The 24467-nt window shown below is 50.8% G+C and overlaps 1 protein-coding gene across 4 annotated transcripts in view; it reads right to left on the reverse strand.

The window, feature by feature from the left end:
• Nucleotides 1-24467, reverse strand: part of Dop1b (DOP1 leucine zipper like protein B) — a 98780-nt gene that overhangs the window by 59884 nt on the left and 14429 nt on the right. For 3 of the 4 annotated variants that reach the window (XM_033755970.1, XM_033755969.1, XM_010636582.3), the window contains exons 3-4: nucleotides 2269-2450; nucleotides 1843-2013 (exon numbers count right to left, since the gene is read on the reverse strand). In XM_033755970.1, coding sequence (XP_033611861.1) covers nucleotides 1843-2013; nucleotides 2269-2450 — 353 coding nt within the window. Of the gene's footprint in view, nucleotides 1-1842; nucleotides 2014-2268; nucleotides 2451-15678; nucleotides 15701-24467 lie in introns of those variants that run through there. The other variant, XM_033755971.1, reaches the window with a different exon arrangement.

Genomic DNA, 24467 nt, shown 5'->3' on the forward strand with positions numbered 1-24467 from the left:
CTGGCCTCACTGGCCTGGCCCCACCCGTCTCTGTGATGGCCATGGGGACCCACGCCCCTCTCCTAGCTGTGTGCAAGGCCTGCTGGGTGTTTCACTCTCTTCCTACGTGCTCGGGGAAACACCTGCCAAGCTGAGGCAGCTCGAAGGGAGACAGCGACAGCAGTGTGGGCCTAGCTCGCACCTGCTCAGTGCTTAGGGACCTTTGACCCGCACGGACCAGGAGAGCTGATAACTAACAGCTGCGGGTGTGGCCGAGCCAGGCTTGGTTTGTGTGACAGCTAAGTCCACGCAGTGATTCACACAGTGCCCAGCTCTCTGTTCAACATCAAGAGATAACAATGTCAGGAAAAGAAATCATCAGTGTTAGGCAACTTTAACAACTGTTCAAATGAAACCTCTTTCATCAACTAAGAGAAGAAACAAAAACATTCCAACTGTCACATTTACAGGCCTACAAATTTAACACCCCAGTCCCAAGCCATCCTGTTCCGCCAGGGAGCCATGGCATTGCCTGTGTATCAGGAGGAACTTCCCCAGGCGGGGTCCCCACACTGCAGGGAGGCTCCTGAAGCAGCCCGTTTGCAGTCAGCAATTACTGCAGTGACTCTCAGCGTTGTTAACACTGCAGTCAAGTACCAAGTCCTGTCCTGTCCTGTCCTGTCCCGTGCTGGGGATGGAATCCAGGGGCTGCCATGTGTCAGGCAGGTGCTCTGCCCCTGAGCTAACCTCCCCAGTCATGTTTAATTTATTTTATTTTGGGGACAGGGTCTTGCTAGTTGCCCAGTCTGGTTCTGAACTTGGAACCCTCCTGCCTCAGTCTCCTGAGTAGCTGTAATTACAGGAATGTGCCATGGTGCCTGGTCTAGAACTGAGTGCCTTATAATTTTCCAAGGAAAGGGTGATGTGTATGCCCTATAGTCTAAAAGTCTGAATGGACGCATACTTTCACTCCTAGGCAGCAACAGAACATCACCTGTGAACTGGGTGTGGTAGTGCACAGCTATATTTCTAGAGCTTGGGAGGCTGAGGCAGGAGGATTGCCTGAGTTTGAGGCCAGCCTGGGCTACAGAGTGAGTTCAAACAGCCCTAACTACATAGTGAGACTGCAAAAAACACACAAAATAAAACCAAACTCTTGCATGAGCTTCCGTGCATGTGAGCTTTGCAAGTTCTCAGGGTGCTGCTGAAATGTGTCATGACACTGTAGTGCTAAGCCCTGCCTTTATGAACCTGGGTTTGCTTTTTTCTACTTAAAAGCCAAAAATTTGACACGCATGGTCAGGCTGCCCTGGGCTCACTGACTTCATGACTACGACATCCTTCCATCCACACCCCCACCTGCGAATGGGGGCAACCACTGGGCACAGGGAGTTGGAAGGCGAGGGGCAGGATGTGCACAGAAAGGTCCACAGCTCCTTGGCAGGGGCGGCAGGACACCGTAGGCAACTGTAACAGCTGGGACGCAACAGGGCCCTCACTGTGACCTCCCTCTATGATCAGTACCTTCCTCGGGTACAGCACCCCATATCTCTAGGCTTGGGACTGCCCCTCTGGGTTAGCAATAGGTGAGGTTTGGGAGAACATGTATTTAAAGTCAGGTGTGGTGACGCACGCCTGTACTCCCTCCCAGCACTCGGGGGGCTGAGGCAGGAGGATGTGAACTCAAGGTCAGTGTGGGCAAAACAGAGTTCAAGGCCAGCCTGAACTATATAGCCAGACCCTGCCTCAAAAAATCAAGAGAACACAGCACCAAGTGGAGCAGTAACCTCGGAGGAATGACCAACATCTCCTTCCCTCTGCGTCTCTCCCCTTTCTCAGGAAGAAGTGGAATGACCCGGTCACCTGTCGTAGATCTCGGAGCCCTCCTCCAGGCCGGGCAGCAGGCCCACGAGGAAGGCCTGCAGGCTGGGCAGGAGCAGCCTCTGCAGCGGGAGGAAGTACTTCTCATACAGGCCCAGCAGCACAGGCCGCACCGACATGGCCGCGTTTGCCAGGAGGGGAAACAACCCGCAGCTGTGGGCACAAGAAAAGGGCAGGTGTGGGTGACTGGCCACAGGACGGAGGGCCAGGGTTCGGGTTGTTTTTCTCTCGCAGAATGGACCCAGGGCCTGGCACACAAGAGGCAAGCGCTCTGCCCCTAGCCACCCCCGCCGGCCAGGTTCCGGAGCTGTCGGAATGGCTCTGTGAGCAGCTGCTGCAGTGCCGCCCGCGCTTGTTATGCCTGTTTGTCATTTCTGATCTCGCGCACACATGGAGGGGCAGCCGTACCTGTACAGGAACAAGTCCTTGGCCAGCCATTTGGTCCCCACGATCTTGAAGATGATCTCATAGGTTTCCAGAGCTTTCAAGTGCACGCCGCTGGGCAGGGCGGGATGCAGGCACTGCGCTAGCCTCTTGCTGATGACCAGCCGGCGTGGCAACAGGGAATACTTCAGGTTACTCTGCAGCGCCTGTAAGACAGGGGAGGACATCAGCGGAGACCAGGGAGGCTGCACGGTGGCCATGAGAAGATGGGGACAGAGGGACTGCACGTGGAGGCTCAGAGAGCCACGAGCCAGGCTCTGGGGCTGCGGGACCAGGGAAGGAAGCCTGCTGAAGCGGGGAGAGGGCTGGCACTAGAGTGACTGTCACCATGGGGCCGGGTCCACGGCCCTACCTCGGAGCCCATGCAGAGAATGCAGGGCCTGGTGTGCAGAGTTCGCTGAGTGGGAGGGGAGGCAGGCGAGTGTGGACTGCACTGGAATGTGACAGAAAACGCTTCCCTGGGGTGGGCGAGGTGGCACACGTCTGTGACCCCAGCACTCGGAAGTCCCCCCCCCCCGTTGTCTGCCCAGGAGACAAAGAGGCCCAAATTCCCCCCACTCTTCCAGCTCAGGTTTCCAGCGAGAGGCGCTGGGTGGGGCTCAGCTGCGCTGGGGGCATCGCCTGCATCACCAGCAGGGTGGGAGGGATCGGACTGCACAGGATGCCCCTGGGGCACTGGGGCAAAGGCAACAGGCCTTGAGTCTCAGGAGGGCAGGGCACATGGCCTGTCTGTGCGCAGCATGGCCAGAGTTGCTCCAGGGGCTTCGTGAGCTGCTTCAAGCAGAGGCTATGACAGGGAGGCTCCAGGCGTGTTCGTCTTGTGACAGCGTCTGCCGTCATGGAGGGGCATGGACATCACTAGCTCATCTGCTCCCATGGTGAGCTCCAGGCCCCAGCAGGGTGGTGTGGCAGGGGGCATGGCAGGCAGGAAGCAGAGAGCCAAGGGAAAGCAGGGAAGGGAGAGGGACCCTTCCAAGCCACGCCCCAGTGATCCTTCTTCCCACCAGACCCCGTCTCCTAAGAGCAAGTCATCTTGAGGTTCACAATCCAATCACCTGCTGAACACATGAGGCTGTATGAACCATTTTAGGTCTAAACCACACCACCAGGCTTAGTACTCTAACTTCAAACATGGTCACAACATAGAACAATCTGTGGCTCCCACCTGCCCTTTGCTGTCTCTCACCTGGACGCTCTTCCCTGCACCTGGCTTGCTCAGCTCCCACACGACATAGCTCAGCTCAAGGGCAGAACTGTCCCCTAGCAACTTGAAGACAGGGACCATCTTAACAGCTCTGCTGTCGTTCGGGTTGTGTGTGGGGGGATGTGAAGCGAAGGAAAGCAAATGCTATTTTTCATCAGAGGCCCATGGTCCAAATGAACACACATGTTCAGTAAACGGCATCTTTACAAAATTAGGTATAATAGGAGATCATCAAAGAATATTTTCAAATACTATACATGAAGAGCCGAGTACCTGCCTACGACAACACAGACAGGGCATAGATACGGGCGACGGGCGGGAAAGGGCACATCTTACTGGGACATTTTCAAACACACGGGAGAGGAGGTCCAATGCCCGGGTGACTGTCACCTGCTCCGGGAAGCATCGGTGCCAGTCAGCCCTAAAGACACAGCCCTCAGGAAAGCTTCTGCAATGCAGGGCCTCACAGGACAGGCTTTCTGCACAGGGCAAGCGAGGAGGTGGGGGTGTCTTCCCCTGGAATGGTGCCCAGGACACTCTCACTAAGCTACGGCCCCAGGCCTTTTTACTTTTTATTCTGAGGTAGGATCTTGTGAAGTTGCCCAGGTTGGCCTCAGGCTCGCAGTCTCACAGTCCTCCTGCCTCAGCCTCCCGAGCAGCCGAGACTACAGGTATGTGCCACCATGCCCGTATTGGAACAGCTGTTTTTGGATAAGAAGGTCTTCTCTTTGTCAATCTCTACTGATTCGCAATTCTCTACTCTGAGGATGTCTGCCATCTGCAGTACCATGGCTGTCAAGTTCTTCCTGCGGTGGGTTTTCAGGATTCGAGACATCTGTAGCCCTCGGTGTGCACAGGCTGGATCCTTCTGTCCTCTGCCCTCAGCACCGCGCTGTGACTAGGGAGATGAGCGAACTGAAGTCACCTCCAGCACAGGCTTTCCAAGCCAGCCCCAAGTTTTGCAGGCCCTTTTCCCTGTCTTGATTCATGAACCAAGGGTTTCCAGGCAGCCCTGCCACCCTGGGTCCCCAAGAAACTGGAGCCGGAAACACACCAGGTCATAAGTGGGTCACACAGAGGTTATCTGGCCTCTCCCAGGATGGGCGATGGGGCACACAGACGCAGGCAGAGGGGCCGGAGGGCTGCCGAGACCTGGCACATCCTCATAACATGTGAATCAGACACGGTGGGAGTCAGCAGTAACGTGAAACAGAACAACCGTGACAGTGCCTGGAGGTGACGGTTCTGTGAATGCGCGTGCCCTTCTCGTGACACCGCGCAATGACACCGCAGCAGCGCAGACACGGAACAAGGAGTGGGGCGATTCCCAGAGGGACAGGGCTGCAGCCGCCACGGGGGGCACACCTGGGACCGTGGCACTCTGGGAGATGGGCAGGGGGGCTGCAAGTGCAAGTCCAGGCTGGGCAACTTAGAGACTTGGGGAGACTGAGGCCGTCTCAAAATTTAAAAAGATGTAAAAGGGGCTGGGGAGGCAGCTCAGTATCAAAGACCTGGGTTCGATCACAAGTATCACAAACATGAACAATCGGCCAGGGATTGTAGCTCAGCAGTGCCACACCTGCGGGGCAAGTGCAAATCCTGAGTTTGATCCCCGACACCACAAAAACCAAACCAAAACCAAACAAATAAACAAACACCCCCTCAAAGCTACACGGGGCCCCCCACTGCCGTGGCTTTCTCTGGTTGGGCCTGGACTCAGGAGCCCCCATCTGTGAGCTATGGCCTCCATGCCTTTACACAACATCAAAGGCCCACAGCTATGCGGCCAGCCCCCAACCCCAGTCTGGGGACACCGCTCAGCGGTTCCTGGGTGTGGTTCCCACTGGCTGTCACTGAGGTGAGACTAAGCCCAGTGCCTTCTGGGACAGGAAGGGTTCCTGGGGAGCAATCCGGCCTGCCAGGGTCTCGGCTGAGACCTGGGCCCTGCTGAGGGGACACCAAACATGCAGCCACCAGGGAGGATGGGGTGGCGGCCCCTCCAGTGGCCAAGCATTTTGGTACTAGGGATCGAACTCGCAACTCTGCACTTGCAAGACAGGTGGTTGAACCACCGAGCTAAATCCCCGGCCCTTCAGAAGCCAAGCATTTTATGTGTTGTTCAGAGGTTGTGGGACCTGGCAATCCTGCTTCTGGTATATATCCAAATGAGGGCAGGTATCTGCACACACGCACGTTCATAGAAACAACCCAAGTGTGCCCCACGGATGAAGGGATCAACAGGAGGTGGTGCCTTCACAGGGGAATACGATTCAGGCCTGACGAGGAAGGAATTCTGACACAGGATTCCCTGGCACCAATGAACTATGGACACTGTGCCAAGTGAAATGACCAGTTCTACAAGTTGTGCTGCTGCCTGCAAGGTCCGGAGTCATCAAATTCAGACAGACAGAAAATAAAAAGGGGTGGCAGGGACTGGGGAGTTCCTGCTTAATGGGGAAGATGAAAACGTGCTGGAGCTGGCCGTGGTGATGGCTGCATGACAGAAATGCCCCTCATGCCACAGAGCATGCTGGGGATGGTCAGGTGGCCAGGTGTGGTGGCGCAAATCAATCACCTGCCAGAACGTGTGTGTGCATGCGTTTCCCTGCTCAGTGAGTTAGTGAGCTCTGGTCTCTACAGTTCTGTGGTTTGTCTTCTTCTTTGGCTGTGTCTTCTGTGCTCTCCCATGGGTGTGCCGACGACACACTGAGCACTGAATGCAGAGCGGTGTCTGCGAGGGGAAGGGAGGCCCGGTGCGGCTGTAGGCTCTCCTGTCCGCTCAGGCCCAGTCTTGGTGATTTTCCTTGCGGGGCTCAGACAGAGCCGCAGGATTGGCCAGGTGCTCTCCCCAGACTCTGCACACTCTCAGGGGCTGGGTCCCTGGCACAGACGGGCAGGGCCAGCCTCACCCCATCTTTTCCTTTCCAATTTCCCCTTGGTACTTTGTTTCAGTAGCGAGACAAACTTAGCATGTACTTGCAGGGGAGTTTTGTGACTTGGGTGGGGATTTCAGAAAATCAGAAACCACATTGCTGGAACAAGTGGTGGCCCATGCCTGTAATCCCAGTACTCGGAGGCTGAGGCACGAGGACTACCTCAAACTCAAGACCAGGCTGGGCTACATAGTGAGGACTTGTCTTAAAACAGAAACAAAATCAAAACCAAACCCAAACCCAAGTTGGCTGGCTAGTAAGCTTAATATATGTAGTTCAGAGAAATGGTCTACTTGTATAGAATAAGTATCTCAGAGAAAAAGATGAACTGAGGGAAATAGCCATGCTTTCAGAATCACTTTTTTTTTTTTTTAAGACAAGTTCTTTCTATGTAGCTCACCCAGCCTTGGACTCACTATGTAGCCCAGGCTGGCCTCAAACTCAAGGATCCTCCTGTCTCAGCCTCCCGAGTGCTGGGGTTACAGGTGTGCACCACCACGCCTGGCCAGAATCACTTTTTTAAAGTGCTATATTACATGGAAAGGAAAACCTGTGATTAAACAAGAAATTAAAGTGCCCTTCTTCTTTCACTTAGGAACTATGTCCCATTCTGAAAGCTTCCTGGAACCTAAGATAGGATTACCACATCCTTGACCCCATTATATTCACAGGTTCGGCAGGGTGACTGGGTGGAGAGGTGGCAGAGTGGGTGTTCAGTGTTGTCACGGCCCTGGGTCAGTAAATAAATAACAACAGAACGAAAGCATGAAATGTAAGTTTGCAAAAATAGAAAAAGGACTTGAACCACAACTCAACCTCATCACTGGAGAGCAGGAAATCTCTCACTCCATCCTGGGGAAAACCATGGGACTCGGTTTCCCAGGCACCTCATGACTTCACACGGCTTGGTGGGTGCTGCGTGGGAAACACAAAGGAGAACCTCGAAGGCTCTGCCTCAAAGCAAAGGCAACTGACATGCTTGGAGAGGCCCGGATGGCAGATGTGAGGAATGGTTTAATAAAAGATGATTTAACCACACAGCGGGGAGTAGGAAGAGTCACCTCTGATTTTTAAAATGCTTTATGTAACCCATAGAATAAATTTTTAAAATGCTTCCTTTCAAAGTTACTGGAAGAGACAGCTCAAATCTGTTTGTTGTGAGACAGGGTTCCTGTTCCCCAGCTCTAGCAGGGCGAGGACAGCCACATCCCTGGCCCAGCTGCAGGCGGGTGCGGCTTCCACTGTGGGAGAGGAGTCACACGAGTGTGTTCTCTGAGAAGCCCTTGGCATTCGTTCCTTTCCTTGCTTCCTCAGGCGCTCTCCATGCCTGACAGGGATGCAGTCAGCTGGGCTTTTCGGGTGGGGAGGAGGCAACCTGACGGACAAAGGGCAGGACGAGCCAGGCCCCCCACCGCCGGAGGCTGGAGGATCGTGGCTTCTGCGGGGAGGGAAGCGCTGTGTGCCCCGCAGAAGCCACCGCGGGGGCCGGTGACAGGGAGCAGCACACGCACACCCCCCACGCACACTCAACCCACTCACGCACACACGTGTACACAGGGCACACACTACGGACACCCCCCACGCATATCCATACCATACACAGTGCAAATGTACACACGCACCCCGTATACACAGACATGCCCCATGGGCACACGTGTGACGGTTCGGCAGGAGGGTGTCCCCCCAAAGGCTGCAGGTGCTCAGGGGTGACCGATCAGCGGCCGCTCAGACTTGTCTCCAGGAGGCGGAGCTGGTTGGGGCGGTCACTGGGGGCGTGGCCTGAAGGGTGCCTCTGCTCCCGGCCCCGCCCTTCCCAGACGCTTCAGGCTACGAGAAGGTGAGCAGCTCTCCTCTGTCGCGCCCCTCCACTGGGCTTCACTGTGTTTAAACCAGCCCACCTTGGACCGGAAGCGTGAGCCAGCCCCCCCCCAGTCATGCGTGTCAGGTATGGCGTCTCAGCAACGAGGGCCACACAGGAAACACCCATCACATGCACACCCCACCCGCGCACCATACCACACGCATGTGAGCCATGAGCAACAAGCCTTAAACAATGCAGCTGCTCCCAGTCGCTTGGTCAAGACAACATGGGGTTCTAGGTACTGGACCAGAAACTACTTCCTAAAACACAAGGAGTGCACAGGGGCAACCTGCAATCGCAGCAGTGCAGGCCGCGGGGCAGGAGGAATGAGGTTCAAGTCCCACCTGAAGGGAATGAAACTGTCAAAATAAAAAGTGAAAAACAGAAAGGGCTGGGGATGGAGCTCGGGGGTTGAGTGGCCCTGGGTTTGCTCCGCAGTGCAGCAAAACAAACCATAATGCAAGGCAACAAACTCAGGCGTACAGGCTGTACTACTCCGCCTCTTCCCTCTATTTGTTCCAGAGATTCTTACACCACTCTTGGCCTGACCTCTGTGTGTCTTCCTACAGAGAAACTTTAGTCAGCCACAGTGCTGGGCAGTGCTGGCCCTGGCTCCAGATCGCACTTCCTTCTTTTCAGAGAGGGTGGCACAACCTTAGCCTCACATGTTGTCCCCTCTGTGCCAGGGAGCCTGGGATTTACACAGGGCTGAAATCCAGAGACACGGTCCATACACAGGGAGGCCTAAGCAAGCTTCTGAGCTTAGCTTCTTCACGTGTAAGGCACCAAATTTGGAACATAATGAGTGGCAAAAATACTACCGGGATGCCAGGCGTGGTGGCACATGTCTATAATCCCTGCACTTGGAAGGCGGGAGCAGGAGGATCACTGCAAGTTTGCCCAACCTGGGTTACATAACGAGACTGCCTCAGAAGAAACCAAACCAAAACAAAACAAAAAACCCAAAGTATATTATTGGGGCTTGCATGGGAAATCACTCCACTTTTGGGGGATTAAAAGTGAACAGGCTCAAGAGTAATGAAAAATTGTGGGAGGAGGTTGAGGCAACAGTTTATCCAGAAATCAAGGAAAAGATCATATAGATGTAGGCAGACATGCCCCTCAGAGCCTTGTCTAACTCTCAAAATGTACAAGATGTAAGAACACAGAAACACTTAAGATTTTAAAAGTCATACACCAGCCGGGCGTGGTGGCACATGCCTGTAATCCCAGCACTTGGGAGGCTGAGGCAGGAGGATTGCTGTGAGTTTCAGACCAGCCTGAGAGTGAGTTTTAGGTCAGTCTCAACTACATAGTGAGACCCTGTCTCAAACAAAACAAAACAAAACAAAACAAAAAATCACACACCAGAGGTCTGATGGTACTGCTACCAGACTTGGTACCTAGAAAGGTTATTTTTCTGATTTTTAAATATACTTTAATTCACGACAAATGACCTACTTAAACAGAATTTATATGGAAGCCAATGTGTTAAAATGGGAGCTGGGAGAGAATAAAGAACATCCTGGCCAGGTGGGTAGCACACATCTGTCACGCCATTGAGGCAGGAGATTAGGGCATGGCCAGCTGGCTGGACAAGCGGGTGTGAGCTGTCAATCACTGAGATCCAGGGCACATTTGCAGAAAAAGTCCCCAATCCCTGAACTGGGACCAATCAGAAAGTGCTATCTTCAATTCTTCAGGCACAAAATCAAGCAGGTTTTTGATAGGACAGCCTGAAAAATGAGATACAAAAGGCCTCTGCTACTAATGTCCTGGCCACTGTGGTCTCTCGGTGGCCCACTTTCACTCTGCAGAGATTACTTCTTTTCCTAATGTCTTGTTACCTTTTGTCATTGCTGAGACAAAGTACTGGACACCCAAAGTTAAAGGAGGAAAGCTTTTTTTAGCTCACAGTTTGTGTAGCTCACAGTACATAATCAGCTGGCTCCAAGGCAGAGTGGCACATAGCAGAGGGACATTAGCAGCTTCTTTCTGCCCCTTTTATACTCTATCTAGGCTACAGGGATTAGGGCAGGGCCAAACCAGTGAACTGATTTAGTAATCACATAACCTCAATCCCAGCATCAACAACTCTAGATTCAGCCACCTCTGAAAAAGCCTCACTAATGACGGGGTGAGGCATTCAGGAAACATCTAGACACAAGACATAATACCTACCTTTAATAAATGTAATACGTGGCTACTTTTTTTGTCTTATCCAATCCTTTGCTCAGGATAACAAGAACCTAGAAAGAATCCCTGAAAAGAATGTAAGAGTATTGGTAAGACCAATACTCTGAGAGGCCAAGGCAGGAGGACCACAAGTTTGAGCCTGGCTTAAGCAACAAAATGACTTAGCCAGAAAACCCTGTCTCAAAACAAAAAAATTAAAACGGCTGGGGATGTAACAGTGCAAAGACCCAGGTTCAACCTGCAGTACCAAGGAAAAAAAGCCCTTGCAAACCTCATCTCACTACAAACCCCAAATATGCATCGGTATTGAAAGTTCTCTCAATAGAACTTAGTGTTCCTCAAAGCTCACGTCCATTGGAACAGGGCCAGATTGCTGTCCCCACTGCCACACCTTCGCCAACCTCTCTGGAGCTGCACACCTGATCTCACGGCTGGCACAAAAGGCTTCAGAATGGCTTTCCCCACCAAACTCAGGACATGGCCAAGTGTGCCCAGGTGGCCACCTGCACCTGGAATACACAGGGGCCACCACTGCACAGCTGTTGCGCCACGTGTTGGGCCAGGCGGCAGGCACAGGGAAGGTGAGCAGTCCACAGGAGGGGAAGAGCCCGGCTCTCCACTGTCACATGGTGCTCAGTCACATCTGATCCGATGCGACCCATGCTAAACCTGCTCCATGCTTTCCCCGTGCATCCATGTCCTCCATGAAGCCACGTGTGCAAGAGGGAAGAGGGTCACAAGGCTGGCTCTGGGCGTGGCTGGAAGTGAGACAGGAGATCAGGGCGTGGCAGAGCCGGCTGGGAAAGTGGGCGGGACCTGTTAACTGCAAGATCCTGGACGCATGCCCAAACCCTGCCACAAGAACTTGCAGGTTTTCAATGGGAAGCGCCGACCTGACCTCAGCCTGAGGAGTGGGAGCCCAGCAACATCTCAGAACCCGGATGTAGAAGTTCTCACAGGTGTACTGAAGATTGGAACAGTATAAAAGGTCACAGAGGCCAAGAAGAGCTTGCTACTGTGACTTTCTTCCCAGTAGCCCGCCCTGCTTCCTCCAGGGTATTGTTTCATTGTTTTTTCTCCTTTTACTCAGCCCAAGCTCACTCTGCAGAGCCAGTTTCTCCTTCACTCTTTGCTTTTACTTTCTTGAACCCCTGCCTTTTTGCTCATTTTGTTCACTTCTTTGTTTGAGGGAAGAACCTGGAATCTAACTCCACAGGGAGACGCAGCAACCCAGAATCCATAACGTGTAGTCAGAAGCAGCTATTAACATTTTAGTGTAGCCAAGAGATTCCAATAACAGAAGGGTGCAACAGGGAACAGAAGCCTGGCCTTTCCTTCAAGCACCACAGCTCTGAAACTATCGGGGTCCCTCAGAAAAGACAGGCAGAGTACACAGCTGCATACAGGCGCAAGAAGGCCACACCTCCTGAGAAGTACCAGAATAAAGCCATGACTATTCAGGGAGAGCCTCCACCCTGGCCAGCAGCCTCTCCACTGAAGAGGGCAGGGCTGGGCTTGGCACAGGGCTTTCTGCAGCCCTAAGGCTGCACAAGTGTCCTGTATTATCAGCAGACAGGCAAGTCGGGGTGAGGGACCAAGCAAGCAGGCTCTGAGGACAGGATGGTCCAGGATCCTGGGCTGGGTTAGGATGCATCTGGCAGTAAGAATAGACCCCCAACTAGACAGGTTTAAAGGAAGAAAATAGGCAGGGTGTGGTTTGGTGGTAAATGCTTTTAAATTTGCAATCCAAGCACTTGGGAGGTAGAGGCAGGATTATGGAGAGTTCAAGGCCATCGTGGATTACATGGTGAACTCAAGGCCAGCCTGAGCCAGTTCACTGCATAGTGAGACCCTGTCTCAAAAAAAGAAAAGAAAAGAAAAAGAAAATAGGCAGTAGTAGCACACACCTATTATCCCAGCACTGGGGAGGCTGAGGCAGGAGGGTCACTGGGAGCTCCAGGCCAGCCTAGGCTACATAGTAAGACCTTGTCTCAAAAAATAAAGCAGAAGGAAGAGAGGATATTACCCATAAAACCAAAGTCTAGGGCTGTGGTTCTTAACTGGGGACACATGGCAATGTCTGGAGACACTGCAGTAGGGCAGGCTGTAGTGGACAGAGCCCAGGGGCACCTGAGCAGCCCACAATACACCACACAGCACCCACTCTGCACCTCAGGCGTTCACCAGGCTGAGGGTGAGACCCCGGTTTACAGAAGCATATTTCTGCCTTGGATTTATACAAAGGTCTTGTTTTGTGCCCCTCTGTTGCCAAGAGAGTTGACTTCTAACCTGTCTTTTCCTGTTTTGGCCTCAGATGTCAGGCATAGGTTCAGGAATTAAATTTTTATAAACTGCATATACGAGCCAAAAATAAAACACACTGTGTTTGTTCCTTCGTACGTCTTTGTACTGGAGGAAGTCCTTTCCAGAAGCCGGCCACAGCCTTCCGGCCACACCTCCAGGATAAGAGCTCAGGTGCCAGAGTCGAAATCAATCTCTGCCAAGGAAAACAGGGTCACTGGGATCAGGTCCTGTTGGGGGCTGGGCCGGGCCATCTGCTCCTGGGCCACCACGGCCTAGAAAACCTCATCAAGGCAGAGCTTGAACTCAGCCAGAACTGGGCTCTGGATTCAATCCCCAGCACCACAAAACAAAACAATACAACCCACCAGGCCTGATTGTGCATGCCTGTAATGCCAGCACTCAGGAGGCTGAGGCAGGAGGATCGCTGGGAGTTTGAGGCTAGCCTGGTCTACACAGTGAATGAATGCAAGGACAGCCTGAACCCTTCTTCAAAAAACAAACAAACAAACACCCAAAGAAACCCACACCTCACTAGGCATGCTTTTATATAGCACTGGATCTTGTTATAGCAGCTAACATTACAATAACTAGTATATTGATGGTATTGTTCAGTATTTTCAGAAAATACCAGCAAAATATTAGAAATAAAATCACACAAGTTCAGTATTGGTGAGTGGTATGCCTGTCTACCTGAAGAACTCAAAAACAATTAGCTGAAAAACTTAGAAATAAATTCATGGAGATAATCAGTTTCCAAATCCCCTTTTTAATTTTTTTTTTTAATTTTGAGACAGGGTCTCACTAAGTCATTCAATTGCCCAGGATGGGCTCCAACTTACGACCCTCCTTGCCTCGGCAACCCAGAGTGCTGGAATCACAGGTATATGCCACCACAGCAGGCAAACAGTGACGATTCTTAGAGCTGCATCTGCAACCTGTATCTATGGGTTAAAGTAAATTAGCAGTGTCTACGAGCTGGCCTTCCAGTCATGGCAAATGCAAAAGCCACCACGAGGGGCTCCTCCACGCTCCCTGAATGGCTGAGGTGGGAGCCAACCACAGCCGGTGTCAGGAGGGACCGCGGCTCTTGTACACGCAACAGTGCCCAGGAAGGATGATCCATGGGACCACGCAGGGGCATGGCTTGGCAGTTTTTAAAAAGTTAACCACACACCCACTGGAAGCACCGGAGGGAAGTGGAATAGGCAGATCATGTACACCAGTGGATGGGGATAGGATGGGATAAGCAAGGAGAAGGGGCCAGGGAAAACTGCCCCTTTGCTTTACTTCTGGACATGGGAAGAGGAGGGGGGCAATGGGATAAAATAAAATAAAATTCATGAAAAACAAAAAGCTGTACTGTAAAAAAGCTGCAATTTCGGGACACAAAACTACCACATTATTCCCAGCTATGCCCCCCAATCACACCCAAGTCCCTTAAAGGTACCATAAATCCAAAACTTAATTTTTTTTTTCTTTGAGACAGGGTCTATGTCAGTGATGGAGAATTTTTAGAGCTTTTTTGTTTTTTTTGATACCAGGGATCGAGCTCGGGTCCTTGTGCTTACGAGGCAGGTGCCAGAATCACTGAGCTAAACCCCTGGCCCCAGAGCTTTTAATGATACGAACAGCCTGCTGCAGCACAGGTGCCCTGGGTTCACCACCCTGAACTATTAGCCCGGGCCAGCCTCAAACCACAGCCATCCTCAGGCCTGGCTCCTCCCCCGTGCCTTACAATTTAACCTTCTTGGTAACGTAAAGGGCAGGAACCTGACTTTAAGAAACAGTTTCAAAGGGTTCAAAGAATGCTAATAAGCAAAACGTCTTAGATCATCCATCTTTATAAAGGCTGCCTCCAAGGCAAGGCATGGTGGTGCATGCTTGTAATCCAGCACTGAGATCACCAAATGTTCCGGGCCAGCCTGGGCTACACAGCGAGTTCAAGGCCAGCCTGCACTACATAGTGAGATTCTGTCTGAGAAACAAAAAATAAAGGGTACCTCCTAAACACCTAGAGACCACGGTGGGCTTCTCTCCAGTGTCTGGGCCTATTTTCTCTGTGTGAGCGTGCTTCCTAACTGCCTAAGAAAATCTGTCTGTCTCTCACTGATGCATCCTGAAATTCTTTTTTTGTGACAAGAGTCAAGGACTTAATCAGTGGGCCAAACGCAGGTCCCCATTTCTTCTTAGAGGAACTCCTGAACCCTGCCTGGAGACAGATCTTACTCAGCAAGAAGGAAACATCAATATCCACAGTAATTTGATGACTTTACAGATGGCTAAGTTAGAAACACTGGAGACAGTCAGACAGGGCTGGGCCCCTGAAGAAGTCAGGGCAGAGGACAACCGTGGCCGAAGCTGCAGTCACTGAGGGCCAGGACTGAGTACCCACACCCTTCCCCAGGGATGCACAGCGGCAGCTGGTACTCTCACAGGCCCCGGACACCTGGGATGGGACAGGTCCCTGCCCTCCCTTTCCAGAAAATCCCTGTTCGTTCCGTGCTCGCTTGCTACTTCACCTGCTTCCCATCTGGTCTCCACTGAACCCTATCACCTGAGCGACTGTACTCTAATCTCATTGGCTGACCACAGTTCTGTCCCACCTCATGCCCACCTCACCTTGTGGCTTTGCTCCATAAAACTCCCTTGACAAGCGGGGTCCAACGGGCAGCTCACTTTCCGGGCCCCTTCCGTCACTTTTAGACAGGAGCCACCTTTCAGTATGTTCTTCCTGCTCATAACCTCCGCTGTTCCTAGAACTCAGCGTACAGGGCATCTAGCAGGGTGGGAGTCACACCATTTCTCTTGCACTATCCGGAAGTCCACAGATCCCACACCCTCTGTCTCCGCATTGGCTCGCCTATGTCCAAACTTACCAGTGCAGTCTGCCACATGTCCCTGCAGCCAGAAAAAGGAGGAGAAAGACCACTTTCAACATGGAAGCGGAAATGCCTGTATTTCACCAAGGTAACGGCTGGTCCAGTCCCCTTCCGGGCTCGCTTCCGGCTGGGTCCGCACCCAGCCAGCGAGGGAGCGGGGCAGGCGGCTCTCCCCGGGCCCCGAAGGCCACAGCCCTGTCAGCTCCGTTAGCCCTTTACCCAGCAGCCCTTCCTCCGCACTGCAGGGAAGGGTGACTGAGAGGGGAGCACACACCAGGCCCAACTTGAACTTTCCAGCCTCCCAGCTGCCTCAGCAGAATTTATGTGACGCGAGCAGATTACAAGCCCGTCAGTGCTCCACCCAACGACTCAGTTCTGCTAGATGAGCTTTCCTCCTCAGACTATGGAGGCCCGGACTGCTTCGTCCTTCCAGCAGACTGGCAAGAAAAAACTGGTACAAATACTCTTACTCAAACACAAAATAATACCCTAACCCTAGCTACAAATGGTTATAAAGTACAGCAGGCTCTTCTTGGCAAAGAGAATTGTTTTTGTTTTTTTAAGACAGGGTCTCACTATGTGGCCCAAGTCGGCATCAAACCCACGGTGATTCTCCTGCCTCAGCCTCCTCAGTGCTGAGACTACAGGCGTGCACATCACACAAAGAGAAAACTCTTTGCAAAGCACCACCTCTGCCCTACGGTGTCAGCTCACATGAGGTTGCCGCCCTCCGGCACTGCATCTGCAATGTTCCTGCAACCTCCGCTCTGGAGACCCCTGGGACAGTGTCGCAGTGCGAGACTTGAGCCCTGCCACCCTGCCTGGGTCTGGGACTGGTGCACACACCGTTCGCTGCATCTTCCGGATTCTGTGCGAGGACTCGGGTCACTGCCAGAAATGGATGGACCTTGGGCTGGCCGCTCTACTTCCAGGACAGACGGCCCAGATGTGCCCTGCCGATAGGCGGGAGTGTCACCAGCGCCCGTGCCGTGTGTCACGGCTTCCTGCTAGGACTGCGACACCTCAAGGTCACAGGCGTCCCAAGGTCATGGCAAATGCTAAAGTAAAAGCCCCTAAGTGAGGTGCTCCCCTCTGCCTGACAGAGCTCTACGAGCCAGAAGATGAGACAAGACGGGGGCCTGAGGGCGGAAGCAGATCTCACACTGCACTGCTCTGGGTCCCGGGGTGGGAGGGGGCTGGGGACTGAGCTTTGGCCATGGGGGCTGGTAGGAGGCGCAGAACAGAGGAACCCTGGAAGCAGCCTATCTGTCCATCAGCAGATGAGTGGATTTACACACCAGGAGTACCACTCTGCCACGAAAAGGGCGGCTTGAGTCGTCTGTAAGAAAATGGATGAGCCAGGGGTTTAGCTCAGTGGTTCTGCTGCCTGCCTTGTAAGCACAAAGTCCCAAGTCCAACCCCCAGTACAAAAAAAAAAAAGAAAGAAAGAAAATGGATGAAACTTGAGACCATAATATTAAGTGAAATAAATCAACATACAAGCTTAAGTATAGCATGGTTTCTCTTATATGAGAAACTCAAAACAGAAATAAAAGAGAAACATAAAAGATGCTAGGAAATAGAAAGATAGATCTTTTGCAAAAGGGAAGGAGACCAAAAGACAGAGGGAGGGGACAGGAAGGGAAGGAGAAGAGGACATAAAAATAATTAAAGTGTGTGAAACCGGGTGTGTAGGAGCACGCCTGTAATCCCAGCACTCAGGAGGCTGAGGCAGGAGGATCACCTAAGAGTGAGTCCAGCCTCGGCACAGTTCAAGGCCACCCTAAACTACATAAAAAGACCCCACCTCAGAAAACCAAAAACTCTAACCAAAACAACAACCAAAACCCAGCACAAAGAGGCTTTGCTTTACAATTGATATTAGCCAAAAGGCTGAGAAGTGATGGAGGCTTTGCTTTAAAAGGAGTTGCAACTAAACCTTAAAACACTTTAAAAGCTGAACACAGAACACCCAAAGCCCAGGGCCCCCTACTACGCTTCTGGTCACTTAGCAGGCTAGCACCAAATAAAAGCAGCAAACACGGTGGGTCATTTATGACTGTTAGGGCTCCTCCTCAGGCACTCCCCATCCTGGGGACCCCTGTCCAGCTCCTTGTACATGCTAGGAAAGTACTCTGCCACTGAGCTGCATCCCAGTTCCCCTTATGGCATTTCTAAGAAAAGAAGCTGCTACTAGCACAGTGACATGTGTCTGTAATCCCAAAACTTGGGAGGCTGAGGCAGGAAGATCTCCAGTTTAAAGTTTACCTGGCAGCCTAGACTATGTAGTGAGACCTTGTCCCCTGCCCTACTCCCTCAAAGGAAAAAAAGAAAATTTAAAAAGGAAGCTTTGGTGGTAAGATTTAAAAATCTACAGTTACTCATCAAACTTCCCTCCACTTTCAAAATCAGAGTAAACCATGCATGTTACAGTGTCTGGGTTAATAAGTGTTCAAAAAAAAGCACTTCCTGATTTTTAAAAAATGACATAAAAAAGTATACATTTTTTGTGTTTATGCTGTTTTGAGATAGCTAAATCAAGCTAATGAACACACATTACATCAAGACACTTGTTACGGTTTGTATCTAGATGCCCCTCATCCAGACACAAGCGGTCATAGGAGGGCTTCTCAGAGGTGGCTGGATCTACAGTGTGATGCTGGAGTTAAGTGTGTGATGCTGGGATCAAGGGTGTGTGATTACTGAATCAGTCCACTGACTGGCTTGGCACAGTTCTGGGACAGCCCACCCCAGGAGTGAGTGCTGCACACCCTAAGGGAGTGTGGCCTGGAAAGAACGTAAGGGACAGAAAGAGGGCTGCTGCGGCTGCCTGCTGCTGCTTGCTGCCTTGCTGTCTCCTGCCTACCCTGCCATGGACTGTTTCTCCTCTGCAGCACCACCCTGCCTTAGAGCCAGTCGACCATGGACTGAAACCTCTATGAACTGTGAGCTAACTAAGTCTCTCCTCCTTTAAGTTTGAGTTAGACCTTCTTGTCTCAGCAACAAGAAAAGTAACTAAGACAATGCTTCTCATTTTTGTGATGGGAACACAAAATCTACTGTCTTGCAACTGTCAAGACCACAGTATACTGGAACTGAGGATAACCACCAGATTGCACTATGGTACAATCTCTCCTGAGCTGACCTGTCTCACTCGAATCTTGTATCTGTTGGGCAGCTTCTCCCTGTCACCCCTCCACGAGCTCTGGTAAACATCATTCTCCCCTATAACTTCTGGGAGTTCAATTTTTTTATATTTTTGAGACAGAGTCTCACCGTGTAGTCCAGGCTGGCCTCAAACTTGTGGTGGTCCTCCTGCCTCAGCCTCCCAAGTGCTGGGATTAGAGGTGTGCACCCCCACGGCTGGCTCATGCATTCTACCCCTTTACATTCCACACACACAGGTAGATCAGTCTTTGTGTTCCCGGGCCTAGCTTACTTAACATTCTGCAGGTTCCTCCATTTGACAAGAACTCCAAATGACACGAGTGCCTTCCTTTTGAAAGCTGAATAGTGTTACACTGTGCGTATTTTACTGATTAAATGCACCTAAAAAATCATGGAAAGATTGTAGCTTGAAGTCTCAGACAAACAACTAATTACCCTAATCATGCCAGCATACCTAAGAAACATAAAAGACAGAATTATTCCCCAATTTAGGAAATTCTAGAAAATGGTACTGAGAGTTTGGCAAGTCTGTAAAATGCTATCATTAGAAGCCTTCTGCAGCTGGACAACCCAAGATACTCAGGGCCTGCTTTCCTATTGTGAAAGAGGTCGAGCCGGGCTGAGTCCATCTATGGTGTAACCGTTTCATCCGCAGACCTCTACCCAGACAGAAAGCACCTTGACCTAACCTGGAAACCCTATTGCACTGTTTATATCTGCATGATAAAAGCTTTTAAGTCAGGCACAGTGGTGTGCACCTATAATCCCAGCACTCAGGAGGCTGAGGCCGAGGTGAGACATGAGTCTGAGGGCAGTCTGGTCTACCTCGTGAGTGCAAGCCAGAGTGAACTACTTGGCCAGACTGTCTCAAAACAAAAACAACTGCTGGGCGTGGTGGCACACACCTGTAATCCCAGCACTTGGGAGGCTGAGGCAGGAGGATGCTGTTAGTTGGAGACCAGCCTGGGCTACATAGTGAGTTCCAGGTCAGTCTCAACGACATAGTGAGACCCTGTCTCAAAACAAAAACAACTGCTGGGCGTGGTGGCACACACCTGTAATCCCAGCACTTGGGAGGCTGAGGCAGGAGGATGCTGTTAGTTGGAGACCAGCCTGGGCTACATAGTGAGTTCCAGGTCAGTCTCAACGACATAGTGAGACCCTGTCTCAAAACAAAACAAAAAAACCCAATCAACTCCCCCAGTGAGGAGGGACGTGGGTGGAAAGCAGGGTAATTCCAGCAGGAGTGAGAAACCTGTGCTTCCTGTCAAATGCCTACGGCAGGGACAGCAGTGCAGGTGTATTTCCAGGCTACACTGTTTTGAAAGGCCACGATCTTGCACAAAAAAAAAGGAGTCCAGCTCCGGGCTGTGCTCAGGGTTCCTCTGTTCACAGCACCCACCTGGAGCTGCCCATCCAGCACCCACCAGCCTGGGCACTGAGGAACGGCAGGAGAGCCAGAGTCTGCTTAACACCAGCAGCATCCCATGGTGATGACTCAATTCATGTGTGCGTGTGTGTGTGTGCATACACGCGTGTGCACGTGTGTTCATGTGTACATGGGTGAGTGCAGCCCTGAGGACTGAACTCTACGTCACTGTGCTGAGTGACACCCCAGCCCTTTTATCTTTTATGCTGAAACAGGATCTCACTAAGTTGCCCAGGGTGGGCTCCAACTTGCAATCCGCCTGCCTCAGCCTCCCAAAGTGCTGCAACAGGCCTGTGCCACTGCATCTGGCCACAGAGTAGATTCTGTATTTGTTTTCTTATCTAAAACAGTAGTCAATGGCAGCGCCTCTCTTGGGATTGCTTTGTGGGTTCTGTCAGTTAACACATATAATAAATACACTTCACCCTGGCTGCTGTAAGTGTGAGCTATGGGAGACATCTGTGGACTGCACGGGGCTGGCGTGACTGTGCCCTTTTATGGTGGGGGGTGTGAGAGTGCAGAGTCCCAGCTAGCGGCCCAGGCTGGAATGCACTGGCTGACAGGCTGGGGAATCCCTCTGTACCCCTCATAGGCAGTAGAAGTGGCTCCAAGCAGCCAAAGCAGTGCTGAAGAAGAATTCCGGAACTGGAGGACTCTTACTTCCTGATTTCAAAGCTCATTGCACAGCTACAGTAAACAAAGGACAGCTGGGGCAGCTCCTGGAAGAGCACATGCTGTGCATGCATGAGCCTGGGTTCGATCCCTAGCACAAGACATAAAGAAACACAAAACCACCAAGAACCACAGCACGGGGCCAGCTGGAGAACAGACACACAGATCAATGGCAAAGAATCGAGAATCCAGAAATAAACCCGAGTTCCTGAGGCCAACTCATTAGCAACAACGGATCCAAGACCACTCAGCAGGAAGGGTCAGTCCCGCCAACAGCTGGCACTGGACAGGGGACCACCACACCATGCACAAAAACTCAGAACGATCAAGCTACAAAACTCTTGGAGTAAACACAAGGGCAAAGCTTCATGATCTTAGGTTTTGCAGCCATTTCTTTTTCTTTTGTCTTTCTTTGCCATACTGCAGATTGAACCAGGAGCTCACGCATGCCAGGCAAGTGCTCTATCACTGCAGCTATATCCCTAGCCCTTTCCTTCTTTATTTTGAGACAAGTTCTCACTAAGTTACTAAAGCTGGCCTCAAATTTTAGATCATCCTGCCTGAGCCTCCTGAATGGATGGATTATACCTATTCCATTGCTCACGGCCCTTGGCAGCTCCCCCCACCCCCCGTACTGGGGAATGAACTCAGGGCCTACATATTGAGCTACACCCCCAGCCACTTATTATCTATTTATTTATTTAATTAATTTTGAGTCAGGATCTCACTAAACTGCTAAACAGCAGGGCTTGGTGGTGTACACCTGTAATCTCAGCACTCAGGAGGCTGAGGCAGGAGGTTCACCATGAGTTTGAGGCCAGGGGTACATAGTAAGTTCAAGAGCAGCCTGAACTACCTATGGAGACCCTGTCTCAAAAAACAAAGAAAAATTAATTGCTAAATTATCCGGGATGGACTCACATAGCCCTCCTCTCTCACCCTCCCAAGTACATGCAGCTGGGTTTACAAGCATGTTCTATCACATGTTTTATACAGAAATCAACAGCTCAAACTAAAAATAGGTAGGCTGGACAACAAAATAAAAATCTTGGTGCAGCAAAGGACGCTATGCAAAAAGTGAAAGAGAATAAATATTTATCAACATAGCCCAAAAGAGTCATGTATTTAGAATATGTACAGAGCATTTTCAAGTCAACAACAAAAAGATAAACACCTCAGAGTTTTTCTGGTTTTTGTTTTTCTATTTTGTTTTTTTGAGACAGGGTCTCACTATGTAGTTCATGCTAGCTTTGGATTGTCCTGCCTCAGCCTCCTGGGTGCTGGAATTACAGGCATGCTCCATCAAGGCTGGCGACACCTCAGTTTTACAATGGGCCAAGCCAATTAATAAATGAAAAAATGTGCAACATCTATGGTCATTAGAGGAATGCAAATGAAACCAACACTGAGATTCCAACCTTTCTCAGAAATAGCTACCATCAAGAAATCAGATAGCAACGAATGCTGGTGAGGCTACCGGGAGAAGGGTCCCTTTCACACTGTTGGTGAGAGCATAAAGCAGTGCAACCACTGTGGAAATCAGTGTGGGGACTCCTCAGACAACTAAAACTAGAAATTCCATTCACCTCCGCTATTCCTTTTCTAGCTAGGTATCTTCTCCAAAAGAAAGAAAAAACAAAATATTACAGCGATCTGCGCATACTTATGTTTACAGCAGCACAACTCCTAATAGCTAAATCTTGGAAGTGGCCCATATGCCCATCAACAGAGGAATGGATTAAGGAAAAGTGGTATTCACACACCATGGAGTACTAGTCTGTCATAAAGAAGGATAAACCTGAGTCATTTGCAGGAAAATGGATGCACCCTGAGACCATGTTAGGTGAACTAAATCAGTCACATAAACGTAAACGTGGTATAGTTTCTCTCATATGAGAAACTAAAAGCAAAGTAAAAGACAGATAATAGGGAACAGGAAGATAGATCTTTTGCAGATGGGATTGGGGACCAAGAGATGGAGGGAGGGGGAGTAGGGGTGGAAAGGGGATGAAGAAATAACGCAACTGTGCTGTGTGCAGGCACCAAGCCTACACGAGGACCGTGACCAGCACGTACTGCCGCATGGGCCAATAGAAAAGAGAAACTGAAAAAAAGAAAATACAATAAAATGAGCCAAGTACTTGAAAGGAAATTTCTCTAGGAAAGATATACAAATGGCCAAGAAGCAGAAGATAGTCAAAATGATTAGACCAAAGACAATGCGAATCGAGTCACGGTGCAGGGCCATCGCACTCACATTAGGTGGCTGCTATTTTTTAAACTCCAGAAGTGGTTGCTGGCCACAAAGTGGAGCGAGCAGTGCCCTCCCTCGCGCATCGCTGGCAGCCATGAAAAGCGGTGCAACTGCGAGAAAAGTCAGTTCAGTATTTTCTCAAAAGTCAGTTTCCATATGAACCAGCAACTCCACTTTCAAGTACGTGCACAAGAGAACTCGAGACTGACAAGGGCAGGTTCACAGTACTCACAGCAGCCAAAGGGCAAAGAACTAAATGTCCATCAACACAAATGGATAAAGAAAACGAGGACTATTATTCAGCCTTTAAGAAAAAAAAGGGAGTCGAAGCCAGGCATGGTGGCCATGCCTGCTGTCACAGTTACTTTTCTTGTCAGTGAGACAAAATACCTGAAGTTAAAAGTTGAAGGAGGAAAAGGTTTGTTTGGCTCACAGTCTGTAGAGGTTTCAGTTCCTAGTTGGCTCCAAGGCTGGGTGGTTCCAAGGCTGGGTGGTGTGGCACAGGGCATGGCAGAGGAGAAACAGTTCATGGCAAAGCAGGGCAGGGAGAAGGCAGCAGCAGTGAAATAGCAACCAGCAAGCAGTAACAGCAGCTTCTTCTGCCGCTTCTCTATTCCATCGAGGCTACTGGGCTTCTGGTGCATGCCAAAGCAGTCAGTGGACTGCTTTAGTAATCACACACCCTTAGTCCTACCATTGCACCATGAATCAATCCCAGCATCTAACACTCTAGATCCAGCCACCTCTGAAAAGCCCCACCTATGACCGCATGAGGCTTTGGGGGACACTGAGACACAGCCATGACACCTGTAATCTTAGCACTCTGGGAGGCTGAGGCAAGAGGATTTTAAGATCAAGCCCTGTCTGGCAACTAAGCAAGACCCTGTCTCACAATAAAAAAGGGCTGGGGTGTAGCTCAGTGCAAAGACCCTAAGTTCAATCCCTAGAACCACACAAAAAAGGAAATTCTGCCACATGCTACAACCTGCATGAGCCATGGGAACATTATGCTTAACCGAAATAAGCCAAACACATGTGAATAAAAAGTATCCATAGGGACAGAAAGTCAGTGGAAGCCAGTGCTGGGGAAGGACTACCTGCTGGGCACATGGGTTGTGTCTGGGGTACTCCAGATCTAGAGGTGGAGATTACTGAACCACCGAGTGTACCAAACACCACCTGCTGTACACTTTAAAGGGGAGAAATAGTGACCTTCATGTTACATCAATTTGATCCCAACTAAAAAAAAAAAAAAAAAAAAGG

Source organism: Fukomys damarensis, unplaced genomic scaffold (assembly GCF_012274545.1).
Source record: "Fukomys damarensis isolate Sample0158 unplaced genomic scaffold, DMR_v1.0_HiC HiC_scaffold_24, whole genome shotgun sequence".
NCBI classification, from domain to species: Eukaryota; Metazoa; Chordata; class Mammalia; order Rodentia; family Bathyergidae; genus Fukomys; species Fukomys damarensis.